Source organism: Tursiops truncatus, chromosome 4 (genome assembly GCF_011762595.2).
Source record: "Tursiops truncatus isolate mTurTru1 chromosome 4, mTurTru1.mat.Y, whole genome shotgun sequence".
In the NCBI taxonomy this organism is placed as follows: Eukaryota; Metazoa; Chordata; class Mammalia; order Artiodactyla; family Delphinidae; genus Tursiops; species Tursiops truncatus.
The window spans coordinates 76,695,631-76,714,857 of NC_047037.1; the positions used below are offsets into that span (position 1 = coordinate 76,695,631).

General features: G+C 37.6%; 1 protein-coding gene across 3 annotated transcripts in view; it reads right to left on the bottom strand.

Annotated features, from left to right (window-relative positions):
- SLC15A2 (solute carrier family 15 member 2) overlaps window positions 1-19,227 on the bottom strand; it is an 86,814-nt gene that overhangs the window by 46,437 nt on the left and 21,150 nt on the right. For 2 of the 3 annotated variants that reach the window (XM_033855771.2, XM_019922612.3), the window contains exons 9-22: window positions 15,130-15,212; window positions 14,623-14,709; window positions 14,360-14,449; window positions 14,095-14,139; window positions 12,969-13,001; window positions 12,154-12,242; window positions 10,954-11,035; window positions 10,248-10,382; window positions 9,150-9,314; window positions 8,950-8,996; window positions 7,221-7,331; window positions 6,453-6,549; window positions 777-923; window positions 111-215 (exon numbers count right to left, since the gene is read on the bottom strand). In XM_033855771.2, coding sequence (XP_033711662.1) covers window positions 111-215; window positions 777-923; window positions 6,453-6,549; window positions 7,221-7,331; window positions 8,950-8,996; window positions 9,150-9,314; window positions 10,248-10,382; window positions 10,954-11,035; window positions 12,154-12,242; window positions 12,969-13,001; window positions 14,095-14,139; window positions 14,360-14,449; window positions 14,623-14,709; window positions 15,130-15,212 — 1,316 coding nt within the window. The remainder of the gene's footprint in view (window positions 1-110; window positions 216-776; window positions 924-6,452; window positions 6,550-7,220; window positions 7,332-8,949; window positions 8,997-9,149; window positions 9,315-10,247; window positions 10,383-10,953; window positions 11,036-12,153; window positions 12,243-12,968; window positions 13,002-14,094; window positions 14,140-14,359; window positions 14,450-14,622; window positions 14,710-15,129; window positions 15,213-19,227) is intronic. The other variant, XM_033855772.2, reaches the window with a different exon arrangement.

A 19,227-nucleotide genomic window follows, 5' to 3' on the forward strand; every position in this document is an offset into this window, starting at 1 on the left:
CCATCTCAAGTCAGAGGGCTGAGTGGGGAATGTGGGAGACAGAGGGGAGGGGGAAGAGAGAGCAGAGGAAGTTGGATAGACACGTGCTCCTGCTTCCCTTAGGTCCATACCTGTACCAGGCTGCTGAACTGTGCCACAATAAGCACGATGATGTTCCCAACTGCAACTGTCAACAACCAGGCTGCCTGGAGTACAGACTTCATGCTAGAGGGAGCCTAGAGAGGACACAAATTTGTTAGTAAACAAACTCCCTACACCACCCTCATGCCCCATGCATCTAACCAGAAAACTTCTCCCACAAAAACTTCCCCTACTAAGTTCAGCTATCACTGATGGTAATAATGTTCAGAGTAACAATACGATGGAGCTCTTAACTGAATATTTTAATTCATTATATCATAATCTTCATTACAACCCTAAGGGATAAGTTCTATTACTATTATTTTCTACATAAAGAAAAATAGCATTAGAGAGATACACTTGCTCAAGGTTACACATTAGGTGTGCAGCCAAAATCTGAATGTGGGCAGTTTGATTCCGTAGCCCTTATTCTTAGTATTTAAGTATCCTTTTCTGGATTCCAAACAGCATAGGGATGCAGCCTGCCATTACCCTAGGAGTCAAGTTGATACTCTGTTCAGGACCATAAGGAATCTAAGGCCAAAAAATATGGAGGCCTTGGCCAGGGTCACATACCTAATTAAGGCAGTGCCAGGATTAAAACTCCACCCTCTGAGCAACAGCTCCACCTCCACCTTCCACTTGCAAAAACCTACCTGAGAATAAGAAAACTCAAGTCCTGTGACAGAGAACATGACCTCCCCAGCTGTAACAAGGGCATATTGTGGTAGCTGCCATGCGATGGACATTTTGTTGGCTGGGATATATTCCATCTTCCAGGCCTGAGGACCCTGACTGGTGCTCTTAGTGAGGGAAAGAAGAAATGGGCTTGTCAGGAGTCTCAAGTAAACATTCCTGGCCTAAAACATTTTATGGTCTTATATCCGTCCCCTCATTGTACTTTCATCCTTGTGCTACCAAGCAATTTCTACACAATTTCAGTTTTTTGAAATTCCTTTCAGTAACACTGAACTCACTTGCCTGACTTCAGTCAATCAAATACCATTACTGCAGAGCCCTTAAATGGTAGACTATTTTGATACTGTACTTTAGATTCCCACCATTTTGACCTACTGGGTATTTTGATCCTGGCCAACATTTTAAATGTAAAATGGCATCTGAATTATACAAACACAATGAATTTTCAGAAAAGCATGTACTTAAGAAAAGTTTAACTCCTTGTTAAATTTTCTATGTAAATACAGTTAAACTATTTCTAACATTTTCCATTTAAATATCTATTTTACTAAAATTACTTTTATCAAAATGAGTTATTTTCTTGGTAACCCTCACATTGAAGATTTTCTTGATCAATGTTTTAAAATCCATATCAAATACCACTTGCTATGTTGAGTTCTATTTATTAGCCATTATTTTTGAACTCAAATCTTACACATTCAAATTCTGTCAAAAAGATGCAATTTTTCTGTGAAATTTTGGTCAAAAAGAAATCTTTTCAGGGTCAACTTTTTGTTATTAATGTTACCAATATACATGATTCTACAATTCTTTTTTCATCTAAAATTACTTTTATTACATGCAGGTTTTTAGCTGTAGTTGGTTTTATTTTATATAGACTATATTTACTAATATTTCTTACAATAATGGAATTAAATTTTTGGAATTATGTATTTTTGTTGGAGTAAAACCCAGTTATTAGGTAGTAAGTGTTATTAAATAGCCGGTGTAATATCTGGATATATCATGAGATAAAAATAGCAGAGCTAAAACATATAGGTCAAAAGTCCCTGAAATCAAAAGTCTTTCATGTCCAAATGCCCTTGATTCTCTGAGTCAAAAGCCATTGCGTTCGAAATGTAGTAAGGCAAATGTTGTTTTAGTTGGTATTGTGAACAATACCTAGGCATATATTTGGGTTTTCTTAGCCTAAGAGAAGACTGTGACCTAAGCTCGTAAATCAAGGTCACATTCTCAAATACCCACAGGCAGGTAATTAACTAAACAAAGCAGGCTGAATGGGAATGATAGGGACTATGGTGAACTGGACAGCCCAACCCCATCTAAAGTGTACAGCCAGTATAGCACCAGCCAACTGACATGGTAATACCTGTTATAGAATCTTCTGATTTTGTTTTTAAGAAATATAAGGAATACAGTTTCTTAGGTAAAATCACTTGAATTTTAAATATTGTCAATTAATAATAATTATTTTTATTTTTGTCAAGACTGTACAGACCAAACAAAACAGGACTACGTGAGGAACTGGGCCCTTAGGTCTCTAATATATGATCCGTACTCTAGATGCTTATTATCCTGGCATTCAGAAACAATATATATAGCCTCTATCTTGAGCAGTATATGAGAGACAGAAGGAAAACACCAGGAATGCAAGTGTTATGGGTTGAGTTGTGTCCCCCTAAAACTCATATGTTGAAGTCCTAACCCCTAGTACCTGAGAATGTGACCTTATTTAGAAATAGGGTTGTTACAGATAGAATTAGTCAAGTTAAAATGAGGTCACTAGGGTGGGCTCTAATCTAGTGTAACTGGTGTCCTCATAAGAGAAATTTGAACATAGACAAACATACAGGGAGAACTCCATGAGAAGATGAAGGCAGAGACTGGAGTGATTCTTTTACATAACAAGAAACACCAAATACTGCCAGAAAACCACTAGAAGCTAAAGGAAGCTAAATGAAACAGATTCTTTTTTTTTTTTTTTTTTTTGGTTCACAGGCCTCTCACTGTCGCGGCCTCTCCCGTTGCGGAGCACAGGCTCTGGACGCGCAGGCCCAGCAGCCATGGCCCACGGGCCCAGCCACTCCGCGGCATGCAGGATCCTCCCGGACTGGGGCACGAACCTGCGTCCCCTGCATCAGCAGGCGGACTCTCAACCAGTGCGCCACCTGGGAAGCCCTGAAACAGATTCTTTCTCACAGCTCTCAGAAGGAACCAGCTCTACCAACACCTTGATCTTGTACTTCTAGCCTTTATGACTATAAGGAAATAAATTTCTGTTGATAAAGCCACTCAGCTTGTGGTACTTTGTTACAGCAGCCCTAGAAAACTAATACAGCTAGGTCGGTTTAACATCAGAAAATCAATTAATATAATATACCATATCAATAGAAAACCATATGATTATCTTAATAGACACAGAAAAAGCATTTGACAAAATTCAACCTCCCCCCTTCATAGTAAAAAACAAACAAAACCCACAACAAACTAGGAATAGAAGGGAACTTAACCTGATACCTGAGAAATACCTATGAAAACCCCACAGCTAACATACTTAGTGATAAAAGACTGAATGCTTTCCCCCTAAGAGGATGTCTACTCTCACCACTTCTATTCAATACTGTATTGGAGTTTCAAGCAAGAGCATTAGTCAAGAAAAAGAAATAAAAGTCATCCACACTGAAAAGAAAGAAGTAAAGCTTCTTTATGCAGATGACAGGATCTTGTATGTAGAAAGTCCTAAGGGATCCACTAAAAAACTATTAAAACTATCAAATGAGTTCAGTAAGGTTGCAGGACACAAGATCAGTATCAATTGTATTTCTACATATTTGCAATGAACAATCTAAAAATGAAATTAGGAAAATGATTACATTAGCAACAGCAAAATAAAGAATAAAATACTTAGGAACAAATTTAACAAAATAAATGTAAAACCTATACTCTAAAAACTATAAAATATTGTTGAAAAATTTAGGTCTTAAAGAAGACCTAAATAAATGGAAAAACATCTCATGTTCACTGACCAGGAGACAATATTGTTAAGATAGCAAAACTCCTCAAAATCACCTACAGATTCAGTGCAATCCCTCTCAAAAATCCCAGCTGCCTTCTGATCCTAAGCTGATCCTAAAATTCATATGAAAATTCATGGAACCCATAATAGCCAAACCAATCTTTAAAGGGAAGAACTAAGTTGAAAAACTCATATACTTACTGATTTTGAAATTTACTACAAAATAAGAGTAATCAAGAGATTATTGTACTGGCACAAGAATAAATATATAGATCAATAGAATAGAACTAAGAATCCAGAAATAAGTCCTCACATTTCTGGTCAATTGACTTTTGACAAGAATGTCAAGACCATTTAACGGGAAAAGATGAGTCTTCAACAAATTGTGCTGGGCCAACTGGATATTCACATACAAAAGAATGCAGTTAAGCCCCAAGCTCACATCATATACAAAAATGAACTCAAAATGGATTAAAGACCTAAATATAAGAGGTAAAACTATAAAACTCTTAAAGGAAAATAATGGGCATAAATCCTCATGACACTGGATTTGGCAATGGTTTCTTAGATGTAACACCAAAAGCACAAGCAACCAAAGAAAAAAATTGATAAATTGAACATCATAAAGATTAAAAATGTTTGTACTTCAGTGGACACCATTAAGGAAGTTAAAAAGACAACCTATTGAATGGGAGGAAATATTTGCAAATCATATATCTGATAATGGACTTATGTTTAAAATATATAAGGAATGCTTACAACTCAACACAACCCAATTAGAAATTGGGCAAAGAATTTGAATAGACATTTCTCCAAAGCAGATTACAAATGGCCAAAAAGTACATAAAAAGGTGCTCAACATCATTAGTCATCAGGAAAATATAAATAAAAACCACAATGAAATACCATTTCATACCTACTAGGATGGCTATAATTAAGAAGATAGAAAAACAAGTGTTGGCAAAGATGTAGAAAAATCGCCACCTTTTATTGGTGGGAATGTTAAATGTACGTTCACTTTGAAAAAGTCTAGCAGTTCCTCAAATGGTTAAACATAGAGTTACCATGTGACCCAACAACTCCACCCGAGAGAAGTGAAAATATATGTCCACACAAAAACTTGTACATGAATGTTCATAACAACATTATTTATGTTAGTCAGAAGGTGAAAACAACCAAATGTTCATCAACTGATGAATATATGCATAAAATGTGTTATACCTATACAATGGAATATTATTGGGCAATAAAAAGAAATGAAGTACTGATGTATGCTATATGAATGAACCTTAAAAAATATGCTAAATGAAAGAATCCAGACACAAAAGGCCACGTTATATCATTCCATTTATACGAAATAGGCAGAATAGGCAAATTTATAGAGACTGAAAGTAAACAAGTGGTTGCTAGTGCTAGAGGGTATGGGAGGGAATAGTGAGTAACTGCTAATGAATATGGGGCTTCTTTTTGGAATGATGAAAATGTTCTAAAATTACACAACTCTGTGAATTTATTAAAAACCATTGAACATATATTATTGAAAATATATTCTATATATGTATTGAATATACAATATATATTGAATATGTTAATGCATTGAAAACCATTATACACTTTAAGTGGGTGAACTGTATGGTATATGACTTATATCTTAATAAAGCTGTAATAAAAAATGGCATACTAAAGATATGCTAATTAATTAAAATAAAAAAACTTTACAGATTATTCTCATCACACTTCTAGAAATTTTCCATCTTTTCCTTATTCACTGTCTTCTTTTTATATTTAATACAATGTCAAAAGTAATGAAATAGGGCTTCCCTGGTGGCACAGTGGTTAAGAGTCCGCCTGCCAATGCAGGAGACACGGGTTCGTGCCCCGGTCCTGGAAGATCCCACATACCGCGGAGCGGCTGGGCCCGTGAGCCATGGCCACTGAGCCTGCGCGTCTGGAGCCTGTGCTCCGCAACGGCAGAGGCCACAGCAGTGAGAGGCTCGCGTACCGCAAAAAAAAAAAAAAAAAAAAGTAATGAAATAAAATTAGAAGCAAGATTCACATCAGAATTAAAATTCAGAGGTGTCATGTCCTGAGTGCTGAGACAATTGCTTTTGCTGGAGCACAGTTAATTCATCCCCCAAACTTTGTGTAGAGACTGACATTTGTTACCAGTCTTGGTATTTCAGACTGTGATATGCTAGCAGATCAGTTTCCAAGGAGCTAGGAGACCCACATGTGGAGTCAGTCAAGAAGACCTAAACAATTTTTGTTTTCTTGGGGCCATAATGAGACTGCAGCAAACCATGTCACCTCATAGCAATGACTCAAGATAAATTATGTCTACCATTCCCCAAGACCCTGTGCCTGTTGCCAATGTTATCTCTTTTAAGTTCTCATGGAGCCCTTAGTAGGTTTTCTAAAGTCATTATAGAAACTATCACCTTTCACTAGAAATAAGTATGTGATGCTGTCTTGCCACAGAGTCTTATCTGGGTCCCAGGACAGATACAGATTCAGATAGATATAGATTTATATATAGAGATATGATATAGTTATCTAGACATAAATATAGATACAGATATATGGAAGGAGAGAGTAAGGATGGCCAGGAGCTACTTACATTAGTAATAACAAACAGATAAGCTGCACCAAAGTCTAGTAGACCCAAATTCAGTGAAAATTCCTCATTTTTTGTTCTACAAGGCACCGCAGAATATCTGGAACAGGACAATTTTAGGTTAGAATAGACATTACAGTTTAGAAAAGCATTCCCATCTCTGGAGGAAAGAGTGATTTCATCTCTCTACTGATGGTGAATCAATCAGCAAAGCTACCATTTCTCTTTGAGGAGAGGAGTCTCAGAGTGAATTATTTTCATGCCAGGTTTTTTCTACCCCTGATCTGAGCTTTTCATTGTCTGTTGGCTAATTTTTTTTTTAAACCTTAAACCTGAATGCAGAAGGCACAAATTGTCTTCTTTTGTGAACTTCAGACTCTAAGTCTTCTCATCTAAATTTTAAGAATTTTTCTCTTCTAAGTCTTATGAATTAGTGGAACAGCATAAAACAGTGAACCTGAAAGGATAAGCTCGAACGAGGTGTTAATAGGAGTTACCAAAGGGTAGGAGTGGGAGCCAGTAATAAACTGGCAAACCTCCCAGAGATGGCCTTGTTGACTATACAGTATGGCCTTTACAACAAGCATGGTCTCAATATATCTATGCAGAAAAAGGTGAGACTGAGGGAAGCAGGCAAAGGTCGAAAGAGAGCAGGAATCTGTGTATATTTAAAATTAGCTGAGATATACCTAATCCTCCCACCTATATGCAAAGAAAGCATTTAAAAAACAGTTGTTGATAAAAGTAAAATTACAAGGGTAATGCTCTTACTCTCCTCTTTGCACAGTTCTGTAAGCAGACACACCATAGTCTTCTTCAACACTGAGGGAGGTATCTGTACCCAGGGAGATGTTGATCTCTTCATGCAAAGTGTTAACAAACCTAAGGGTAGAGACATTGTTACAGATCAGACAGACTCTCCCACCTGATAAAAGGGCAGGGGCCTTTTCTGTTTTGTTTACTGCTATATGCCTAGTGCCTAGAATAGTGGCTGGCACATAAAAGGTACGTGATGTATATTGTTAACTGCGTGAATAAATGAACTCACATGTAAGAAGCAATCAGTAGTCTTAGCTGTCCCTAACTTTTTCTTTCCTCAGGTATTAGCTTTTTATCTGCCATACTCTCACCTGATTTCAGCTGGGATGACACTATTGTGATCACCCATGGCAGTCCGAGTCTCCTTACTAACCTACCTTAGGTGCACCTAATTTCTTTCCGTCTTCTAATGGTGTAATTCATCAACTGAGACTCCACTAAGAAAAATAATTATGTGTGTGTGTGTGTGTGTGTGTGTGTGTGTGTGTGTATATATATATATATGTATATGTATAAATACGTACCAGTATTTATATAAAACTGACACTTTATCCTCTTACAAATGAAGTCTGATTTGACTTATGCAAAACTCAAGACTCCCAGCCCACAGTAGGTTGAGCTATCATTGTTTTGGGTCTGCAGATAACCCTGGACTCTTCCAGAACCATCTTTCTAGTCTTTTGAACCCGGGCCGCTAAATTGCTCCCTCAGTTTAGGTTTCTGGTAGCATTTGCATTGGTCCCTGGCCCATGGGATTAGAAGGGCAGTTCCCTCTAAAATCCTTGATATTGATTTCTGGACATTCAATCATCCTGCACTAACCTAGAAATTGCTCCCTTTCATCCTTCCTGGAGGTTCCCATTGCTCTCTGACCCAGGGAAGTCCTATCCTCATTGTTGTCTTACTTATTTTTGATCTGTTTACTTTTTCTGAAGCTGCATATGCAAAAGTAGATTATTATGACTGTTCCACCCTTCAGTGAAATTCAAACTTTTTATTGAAAGCTCTCCTCTAAAATGCTATTCTCAACAGCAACCATCTAATCTTGATGGTCATAGGCACATGCATCTGTCTATTTCATGTCAGATTCCTGCCCCAGTGAGCAGGTGACCCCTTCAAGGCTCCATTTCTGTAAATGTCCCAGACTGTCTAACAAGACCTTCAGCCTTATCTAGATTCAAAACCAAGTCTTTTGACTTCAAGTGTGTTGCCTCTACTAAACCATGAGGCCTCTATAGGTTTATTTTAAATTTTACTTAAAAAACACAGTAACTATAAAAGATATTCAACTACCAATAACAAAGGGAGGATTATTTGCTTACTTCTAAATTTCTCTCTGGTGATCACCGAGAGGAAAGAATTCAGTTATTTTCCTAAGAGCAAGATAAGTGGATAAAATTCAGCAGAAGAGATTTATGTTGCAGAGCACAGGGGGCGTACATAAATACAGGGTCATCTTTGAATACCACATGAGAAAGCAAGCCAAAAGACTTGGTTTTGAATCTGTGCTTCTCACTGCCCTGGGAAATGCCTTCTGACACTAATTCTCTTGACATTCTAGGAAGAGAATCCCTGTACAAGACAAGTAGAATGTGAAGTCTCTTCATGTGAAGCCCCACAGATCAGAAGAGACCCAAGATTCAAGAGAACAGAGAGGCCTGGGTCTCCTTGGCATCCAAACCTCATGGCTGTCATCCCATTGGTTGTTTTGTTTTCTTCATCCTTTACCTACAATAGAGGGAAGTAAACATCAGTTACAGCTGACAAGAGGGAACTGATAATAAGAAACTTTGATCATCATTCATATCCTTGGTAAGATATTGATGAGCCCAGTCATTGTACTCTAAGATAATTTGGAAACTAGGCCATTCTTCAACTTACCATCATGCTAGAAATACTTTTCCCATCTTCTCGAATGATCAGAGTGTACCATTTTTTCTCCTCCACAGAATGCTCAGTGTAGACAGACAAATTGTGATATTTCAGTTGGAAGTGGAAATTCTGGCTTTTTGTCTTCAGGTGGAGTTTGGAATAGTGTGGCATTTTCTATAGAATGAAGAGCCTGTCACACTCACCTTCTACCCCATCTTGGAATCACAATCTCATAGTAACCCAGGGCAGGTGACCTCATTAGATACTTTCAACATTACCCTTTAACCTAGTAATTCCATTTCTAGAAATATACCATAGGAGTAATTAGAGGCTTGAATAAAGATTTATGAGTACGGATGTTCATTATAGAATTATGTATAATAACAAAAAAAATTAAATACCTATAAGGAAATACTTTACTAAGCCATGTTATATCCACAGAATAGAATATTATGTATCCATTAAAATCACATTCTCAAAGTTTACCTAAGGGCATGGGAAAATGCTTATGATGGTTAATGTTAAGAAAAAATCAAGGTCAATACAGCATATAGTGTTTCAACACTTTTTAAAAATTTATTTATTCATTTATACAAAAATGCTAACTATGATTATCTCCGTGTGATAGATTTATAGGTGGTTTTTATATCTTTTGACATACTCCCCAATTTTCTACAATAAATGTATATTACTTTTGTTTAAAAATATTTTTAAATGAATATTTCAGAATATATATAATATAGTCGTGAAAATATGCAAGCCAAACTCTTCCACAGGGTGTGTGTTACAAGGCAGTTTGAAATAATAACACAAATTACAACTATTGAGAGCTTACAATGTCCCAGACATTATGCTAAGCACTTTACATATAATATTTATCCTTACAACAGCTTATGACATAAAAATTATTGCCATTTTACAGATGCTAAAACTGAGGCTTAGAGATCAAATAACTTGCTCAGGGTCTTATAGCTAGGGAATGGCAGAACCAGGAATTGGACTGGGGCAGTTTGACTCCCCAAGTGCATGCTCTTCACCACTGTATTATGCTGCTGCCTTTGCACATAATCTGAATGTGTTTCTGATTCATTCAAGTCCATACGTCACCTGAAAGGATTTGATGGACTCTGCCAACAGAGAGTTGTTTTCATCTCCCAGCACTGTAACCTTCACCTCATTATCTGCCAGATTCAAGACTTGTAGGAAAATCTCTTGGGAATCTGGTTGGGGTGGGGCCATTTCCTTAGGACAGAGAACACGTTTTAGAATTACCAACAAATAACCCTTCAGATACCATGAAAACACATACCTCAGTCCTTTCTCGACAGCCTAGCTCATCTAGTCAGGAGGACACAGTTTCCTACCTCTAAAGAACATTTGGCTTAGAAAACTCTGAAGGCAGTTTGGAGGGGGAAACACCAGCTCAATATAGCAAGCACTGATGCCAGGTAACAAACTCCATGCCTTTTGACTCAGCCGTGGCCTCATACATCATTCCCTAATAGTGGCTATTCAACCTGCCAAAAGTTATTTGAGTGTCTGGTAAGCTATCTAAGAGATGGTTATATATCTTGGATACTGGTGTTTGGAAATTCCTTGACAATATACTCTGAATCACTCAGGTGGGAGGTGGGCTTCATTTTGCACTGCTGCTTTACCCCTGTATCTACTCATTTACCACAAACACTTATTATGCACCTTCTTTAAAACAGGTACTGTGCTTAGGGCCCAGGGAATCAAGATTGAACAAGTCAGAAAAGTGAACAAAATAGGTATGGTCCTGCTCTCATGGCTTAAGATTTATTGTACTCACATTAATTTTTATCTCTACAGTAGCAGCAACTGCAAAGGCCAGGCATGCTAGGATCATACCAACAGCCATTTTCCTAAGTGATCTATAGGGGAAAGAAAGAGACAATTATAGCTAAACTCTAGACTCTAAAGAATAAAATCTAAACCCCCTAAGCTTAGCTAATTTGGTCCCAATTACTTTTCAAAGTATTGCCTCCCCTTCATATAACCTTCTTTCTACTTTTACTTGAGTCATACTGAATTGTTCTCTGTAATGCACCAAATTTTCCCCTCTATCTTTGCTTATGATTTTTTTATCCATTATGTCATAATAACAAAAATAATAGTAATATAGCCAGATTTACTGAACATTTACCATATACCAGTCACTATACATTATTACCTCCTTTTCCTCTCCTTCAGAAGTCTTTCTTGACCCTGGCCTCTCTCTTCCATCTCTGCATTTCCCTGGCACTTTGCTTTCCTTCTTAGGGCACTTAACAAATTTCACCTTGTTGCAATAATTAACCTTGCATATTTTCTAGCTTCCTTACTAAAGAGTAAACTCCTTAAGAGCAAGATTTGTGCTTTTACATTTGCATAGCACTTGGTGCTGAACTCAATAAACTGCTCAATGAATGAGTAAATGACAAAAGGTCATCTGAATATGGTAAGTGGTTATCAAAAGGAAATTGCTATTAAATCAGAAATTAGAGAAAACTTAACACCCTCCTCTGTCAAACTTTACAAAAAATAACACTTCTATTTAGAAGGGGGGGAAAGCAGTAATTAGGGACAATTCTATCCCCACTCTTATGAGGTCCCCCATTTGTTTCATAGGGACAGTGGAAGATTTAAAGGGATTAGTTATCCTCAAAGGCTTTGGACTTCTTTGAAGAGGCAACTTTCAAGAACAAAGCAACAAGTTGGTTTAGGAGCCTAATCTCACATACTTTTTGACTTCCCATGAAGTAGAGTCCTAACTCTTCAACATCACATATGTAAGTCTGCAGTAATGGCTTGGACTCTCTATCATAAAAATTAATTAGATCTAATTCCTGTCCTTCAGTATTAACAGGCATTTAATCTAACATGGATAAACAGAAGCAGAAAAATGATAAATCAAAACAAATCATCACTAAGTAGAAAAGATATTGACTCTTTATCAAACTGGGCAAATGTTGAGTCAGTTTGGAGCAACATAGGCATAGTGAGCACTTACGTGAAGTTAATGCCACACTTGGAGACCAGAGGATAAATGATAAAGTCAAACAGTGGGATGAAGATAAGAACCAAAAAGGGATTTAGTACCTGTAACACCATGGTAAAAGGGATTAGTTACAACGTTCTTCTATCATGAGTGTGAGCATGTGCTCTCATTTGCATGTGTGCACTCTCTCTCACATCCAAACACACTTTCATCATACTATGTACAGAATGATTCCACATCCTTCAGTCTCTTTACACCCAAGACTCTATTTCCCCTGCATAGCACATTATCTTCCAAATATCCCAAGGAACCAGTTTCACTCTGAACCTGTTTTTCTGTCAATCAACTGGGAGCTTTCCCCTCCCATTTTCACTTATCTTCTTCAGCACCACAGCCAAGGGAAAAATGTCATGGCCAGGAGAAAGGAATGAGAGAAGGAAGAATTGGGGATTGTTGAACAAGAGTTTAAAAAGATACCTGGGAGTCACCAATAAACAGAGATTCTGATTTTGTTGCTCACACAACAAAGCCTTATACTTTCTTTGACAATATTTCCATGATACTTGACATGGAAAAAAATCCAGTGCTTATACTTTCCCTGTGAGCTCAAAACTCAGTCTCCCTGGAGTTGATCAGGAGCTACTTACTAAACAGAGGATGTGAAAGAGAAGTGTGGGGCTTAAAGAGAATATTTTCATTCCTATGTTTAGCTCTCCTCAGCATACAAGGAAAAAAACATCAAATTATGGTTGGTAATCCTACTACTATAGGTAATGGTGTAGATGAGGAAAGAAATAAGTACCCGGGACTATAGAGAAGTCTCCTACCTGCATCTGGTCAGGCTGAAGCACAAAAAACCCCTGAAACATGATAACAAATCACATTAAGATGGTGGCCTAAAGACAAAAAAAAAGCCTAGATCAACCATCTTGCTAATTAGCAGGTGAGAAGCTTAAGGTAAAATCTATCAGGTCTTTGGTTCAGGATCACTATTATCCTTGTAAGGGTATGCCGGGGGTGGGGGGGTGGGGGGGTGGGGGTGGGGGGCGTGGGGGGCGAAAGAGACTGGGAATGGCTTTAGGCTATGTCTCCTGAAGGCAGATGGGCTTAAGGGAGAATCTTATTTTCTGTTCACTATGCTTTCTTTAACTTGAAAGAGAATAAAGTCAGTGTGTTTTTTATTAATCTCAGTAACTGCAGTCGTAGGTGGTAATAATATGACGGACAAGACATCATGGTTAGGGTGAAGACTCCCACTGACACACAGGGTTTCTGAAGTTGTTCTCCAGGAGGTCAAAAAGAGGACAAACATGGTAAATCCTGGACAGCCAGGGGAAGGAAAAAGGTGAAATTATATTAAGCAGGCTCCAAACAGACTGGCATCATAAAACCCTGGCATCATTCCACCCTGCCCTCTTCACAACTGAGATGATAGAAAAACAATACAATAATCTAGGAAGTGGGAACAAATGAGAGAAGCGTTTTTGCCAATGAATGGAAATTGGAAAAAGAGGAAATAATGTTTACAATTTTCCCGTTATTTCTGTATCCATGTACAAAATATCCCACCTCTGGGTCCTCTGCTGTTAGCCCTGCCTAAGAGATGGTGTCAATTGTGTTGTAGCAGCAATCAAACCTGCTGTTCCCTGGCCAGGCTTAGATGGAAGAAAACATCCACTTCCCCAGGCTCTATCACTTCATTTGCTATCCTCTCAATGCTTCTTTGTATACATTTAAACCTTTCCATCCTTACATTTCTGATTTCTAAAGATAAGATTCTGCTTTTTATTTCTAGATTTGCTTTCTTTATTTTGCCTACTCAGTATCTTCATGCTAAAGGCACATCTATTATGATCTTATGTCAGTTTTCAGGCAAAAACACAAAGAAATTTCTCCTTAATATGGATTATAAAGAAAATGATAGACTTCTCTGGAAAAATCTCTTCTACTCACCAAATTCCCATTCATCCTGGTGGCTTGCAAGGTCCATCGTGAGCCCTAGGGCAAACAGATGCTATTAAAAGAAATCCTTTTCTCTGAGAGGGAAGGGGCTGGAGGAAGGGGTAGCTTTCAAAAGAACTATTCTTTTTTTTTTTAACATCTTTATTAGAGTATAATTGTTTTACAATGGTGTGTTAGTTTCTGCTGTATAACAAAGTGAATCAGCTATACGTATACATATATTCCCATGTCCCCTCCCTCGTGTCTCCATTCTTACCTGCTGATCCAAAAGAGCCCAGAACATGGGCAATGGGATATAAAGAAACAGTACCCTGGTCAGTGCCTTCACATCCATAATGAGCTGCCTCTGCAAGAAGGGGTGAGAAGGAACAGGCTGAATTGCCAGATAGGGTTTTCTTGCTTACAGTAGAAGTGGCCCAGAACAGTAAGAGAAGAGGTCAAATACAGCACGAGGGAATCAGTTTGGACATTAGGAAAGACTACATGGAGGCATCAGATGTTTCTGCAGTTCCAACTTACTGGGTATTTCTCAGCTGCCCAGTCCAGCCAGTGCTCTCGCTTTGGAATGTCCGCAGAACGGTTCTTGAAACGGTTGGAAATGGCAAACTAGGGCAGAGCGTAGATATCAGAGGAGAGACCAAAAAAACATCCCCTGCTTTTTCCAATTCATTATCTCTTCCCTCAAACACACATAACTCTTAAGTGACTTACTCCAACCTTTTGATTTCATCAGGCATTGAATTTCAGAATATTTCAAATCTAATTTTACCTATCCTTATTTTCTGTTGGCAACATACATAACTACATTTCAGAAGACTTTTGCCCATTTTTAAAAACGATTACATTATTTTTAACTTAATGGTTAAGTAGAGGCACAGAGGGAAGACCGATTAATCTCAGTTTGCCAAAAGGCACAGAAGTAGAGCAGAGGTCATTGAGAGAAGCCATGTTTGAAGACCTATATGCTCAGCACAGCATCTCTTTCCCTTTGACTGAAAAAGGTAGGTAAACAATTCATGGACTTACCCAGATACATTTGACAACTTGAGTCACTATGTTTCCTTCAGGAGGTGGTTTTCTGTATATTTTGCTTCCCATTGCAAACACAACTGCAGTTGATAGACAAATAAGGTTCTTAGCTTCTCATTTAGCACATTCAGTATGTAAACACTAAGGACAGAATGCTGAAATATAGGAGTAACTGGCACATCTCAAAAAGGGAGGGAAATGACTGACGCTATCTGACTCTGGAGTTAGAAAAACTATGGGAGCCAAAATGGTCAGTGTTGAGACTTTCCTGTTATCACAGAAATGAAAGTCACCTTTGAATTCTCACTCTTCTTTCTTCATCTCTACATCTGACATATTAGCAACCTTCACTGACCCTCTGTCTTCAGTGCATTTCCTGCCTGCCCCCTCTTTTGCATCACCACTGCTGTGACTCTTGTGTAGGACCTCATAACTTCTATCCTGCATTATCAAAATGGCCACCAACTAGTTTCTCAGTCCTGTTCTCTTCTTCTTTTATCTGATGCCAAATTAAAATCCTTTTTCCAGGACCTACCTAACAAGCCCAAACTCCTGGCATGGAAGGCCTTCCCAAATTCATTATTATCCTGGTGGTTATTATTATCATTAATGATCTCTTGGTGTTAGGAGTTTTACATTCAGTACTGATTTAACCTGACAAAATATGTAATACTCTATTTTACACATGAAGAAATCAAGGATTAAAGAAATTAAGCAATCTGTACAAGAAAGTGCCAGAAACTGCATTTTTGACCTGAGGCCTGACTCAAGAATCTATACTCTTAACCACCATAAAGCACCTCATTCATTCATTCTTGCATTACACACTCTGCTAGATACTACTGGTAATAAAGATAAAAAAGAGGTGGCCCCTGTCTGCAATGGCGCTCCCCCTCAACCTACCACTTTCCACTTTACCTTTCATTATTCTCCATTTGGCACCTTATCCTCTAACCACTATTCATCATTCCTATGAAAAATTCTTTTCTGTTCTATTTCTGTTCTTGAGCTCATTCTCTTTCCCTCAACGCCCATCTTTATCCTTTAACCACATCTCCACAGTTATCTACAGGTGAATTTAATTTTCTTATTTTCTCCTTTATTTTACCAGCAATGAGATATTAGTTTTATAATTATAAAAAAGTAAATTTTTTTCAAGTTTATTAAATTTAACTAAAATCCGTGGGAAACCTCCATCTTGGTACCCTCCCAGATGTACTTTCCTCCTGAATGGACTTCCCAGCTCTAGCCAGATGCCCCTCTAGTAGATCTTCTACCCAAGATGCTTTTCTCAGTGACCAGTAGCAATTTCCAATATCCTTACATCTAGAATGCCTGAATCACCTTACTTTTCTCTATCTTAACTTTCTAATTTCTCCATTCCTCTCAGTCAGATTCACTCTACCACTTTTTCTTTATTTATCCTCTCAGTTTCCCCAAAGCTTCTCCAAATAGCACCCTTTACCTACCACAGCCTTCTTACTGTTGATAGAAAAAATAGTTCAGAGAAAAGAATGCTAATCCTGGGAGACCAGTGGACAGACAAAGAGGTATCTAGATAAGTGGAAGATTTCGGACAGGAAATAGACTGCTCTTGAAACTAAGAATGATCCTAGAAAGAGGCTGAAATTCTCAGGAATTCTGGTCTAAAAAGTGACAGTGAAGTGATAAAAGGAAGACCTTGACAAGTTCACACTTAAATTTCAAGGCCACTTAACCAAAGAAGCTGAGTAGGGACCTTGAGTTTCTCTACCATCTCCTTCTACTAGTAGACGTTGCCTCTTACTTCACAAAGAAGATAGAAGGCTTCAAATGAAAACCCCCTCAACTTCTTGCCACCAAATCTATTAACTTCTGTATCCACACCCATCCTCTCCTCTCTCCATTTAGGTGAGGGTGATTGATGTTCCTCCTCCTGTATAAAGGCAATTGTGCCATGTGTGCTTTCATACTGATTATACTGTTTTATCTTACATCTTCAACATGTTTCTTTACTGGAGTCTTCCTAATGACATTCAAGCATGCTCAACATCCTCTCTTGACTCCATGTCGCCTTTCAGCTATAAATACTGTCTTCCCCTTCATCCCTCTTATTCACTTCCCAGTTTACTCTAATTAGTCTCAAATCTCCACCAATCTACCATAGATGATATCATCAAATCAATGACCCTCTTGTCGCTATATTTAATGGACATTTTCCACCCTTATCTTGCTTTCCCAGTCAGTAACATTCCTTACTCTGAATGAGTCCCTTCTTGAAATCCTCTTGGTAGCCAAGATAGAACAACTATCACTTTGGCCATTCCTTCTTAGTCTCATTTGTGGGTTTCCCCTCTTTGCCTGTCTTTTTTTGTTGTTAACTGTTGAACCCTTTACCTAATTCAAATACAAAATTTGACCCTTAACACATTTTTATTGTAAAGGAAATACAAGAACTTACAAGTAAATGCTGGCTTGTATAAAGGTATGCTCAACACTGAATAATCTCATTTAATAATATAAATACATAACAAAGAATTGACAATCTATATATTGGAGAAAATAATCATTGTTAAGTTTTCATTACATTAAGACTCATTCCCATACAAATTTGAAACATTATTCTAAAGGTTTATGCCATAGAGATTGCCCCTTAATTTGATTCTGGCATTAATGAAATCACCCTGGTTCTCAAAATACGATTTCTGCCTCTCCATTTGCACTGTTTTTTTCCTACCTGGAGAGCCATTCCCCAACTTTTCTTTTGTGAATCTTTATTTGAATAACTTCAGTGCAACCTAGTTACTCATGCCTTTGCTGCACTTCCTTGTAGATATCTTTATTTCTGCACTTATCACAGTGAACAGAACTTCATTGTTCACTTATCTGTATCTTTACCAGGAAAATAAAATTCTTTGCAAATAGGTACCATAACTTGTTTATCTCTAATTCCTGGTGCTTAGATCATTTGACTGTCTTTTAAATACCAGTGTTCCTCACGGTTCTATCCTTGCTGTCTTTTTACCGTACTCTTATTATCTCTTAGTTATTCCATCCATTTTCATGAATTAATTGCTATCCATATATTAATAGCTCCAGATCTTTATAGCTGAAACATTTCTTCTGAACTTTAAACCTGTATTTCCAAATAAATGTTTGATACTCCCAATTAAATGTTCCAAGGACATCTAAAATGTAACATGTCCAAAACTAAATTCATTAGTATTGCCCCAAACGTTTTCTTTCTTATTATCAGTTAATGACCCTACTATCCACCATTTGCTCAAGCCAGAGCCCTACATTCAATGTTGGCTTTTCTTCTCCCTTACTTTCACACATCTAGTCATATCAAGTTTGTCAATTCTGTCAGGACCAAGGAGGGTGAGCTAAGTGAGGCACTCACCTTGAGCACAAAATTTAAGGGAGTACCAAAATTCATTAATCAAGACAAAGGGTATCCTTGTCTCACCCTTAACCCATTTTTTCTCCACATTACAGTCAGAAATACCACTGAAAAATAAAAATCTAACCATCATTCCTCTATTCAAAATCCTTTTGAAGCTCTCTACTAGTCTCCTGATAAAGTTCTAATTCCTTAGTAGGTTAAAAGGCCCTTCATTATCTAGTTTCTGTCAATTTCTCCTCTCTATCTTTCCATTTATGCTCCAGGCAATTTGAATTCCTTTAAGGCCTTCAAATATGTCATACTATTTCTCATCTCCTTGTCTTACAGATACCGTGTCCTATTTCTGTTTCACTTTCAATCTTTTCTTTGATTAATCTTTGAATTAATTGCTGCTAATCCTTTAGGTCTTACCTTACACATCATTTCTTTCCTGACCCTCGCAGTCTTAGTCAGATATCCCTCCTATGTGTTCCTATAGCTTTCTCTGTATTTCACCAGCTGTGACAGTGATCATACTATATTGAAATTTCCTGTTTTCTTATCTGTCTCCCTCCTCCTGCTGGACCAAATAAATTCTTTGAAAGCATGAATTCTGTAGCTATCTAATTCACCAGTGTGACCCCAAAACCTAGCACAGAATCTGACACATAAACGGCTCATTAAGTCAATGTCTATCAAATTAATGAGTGAAAAAAATCAAATGAATAAAT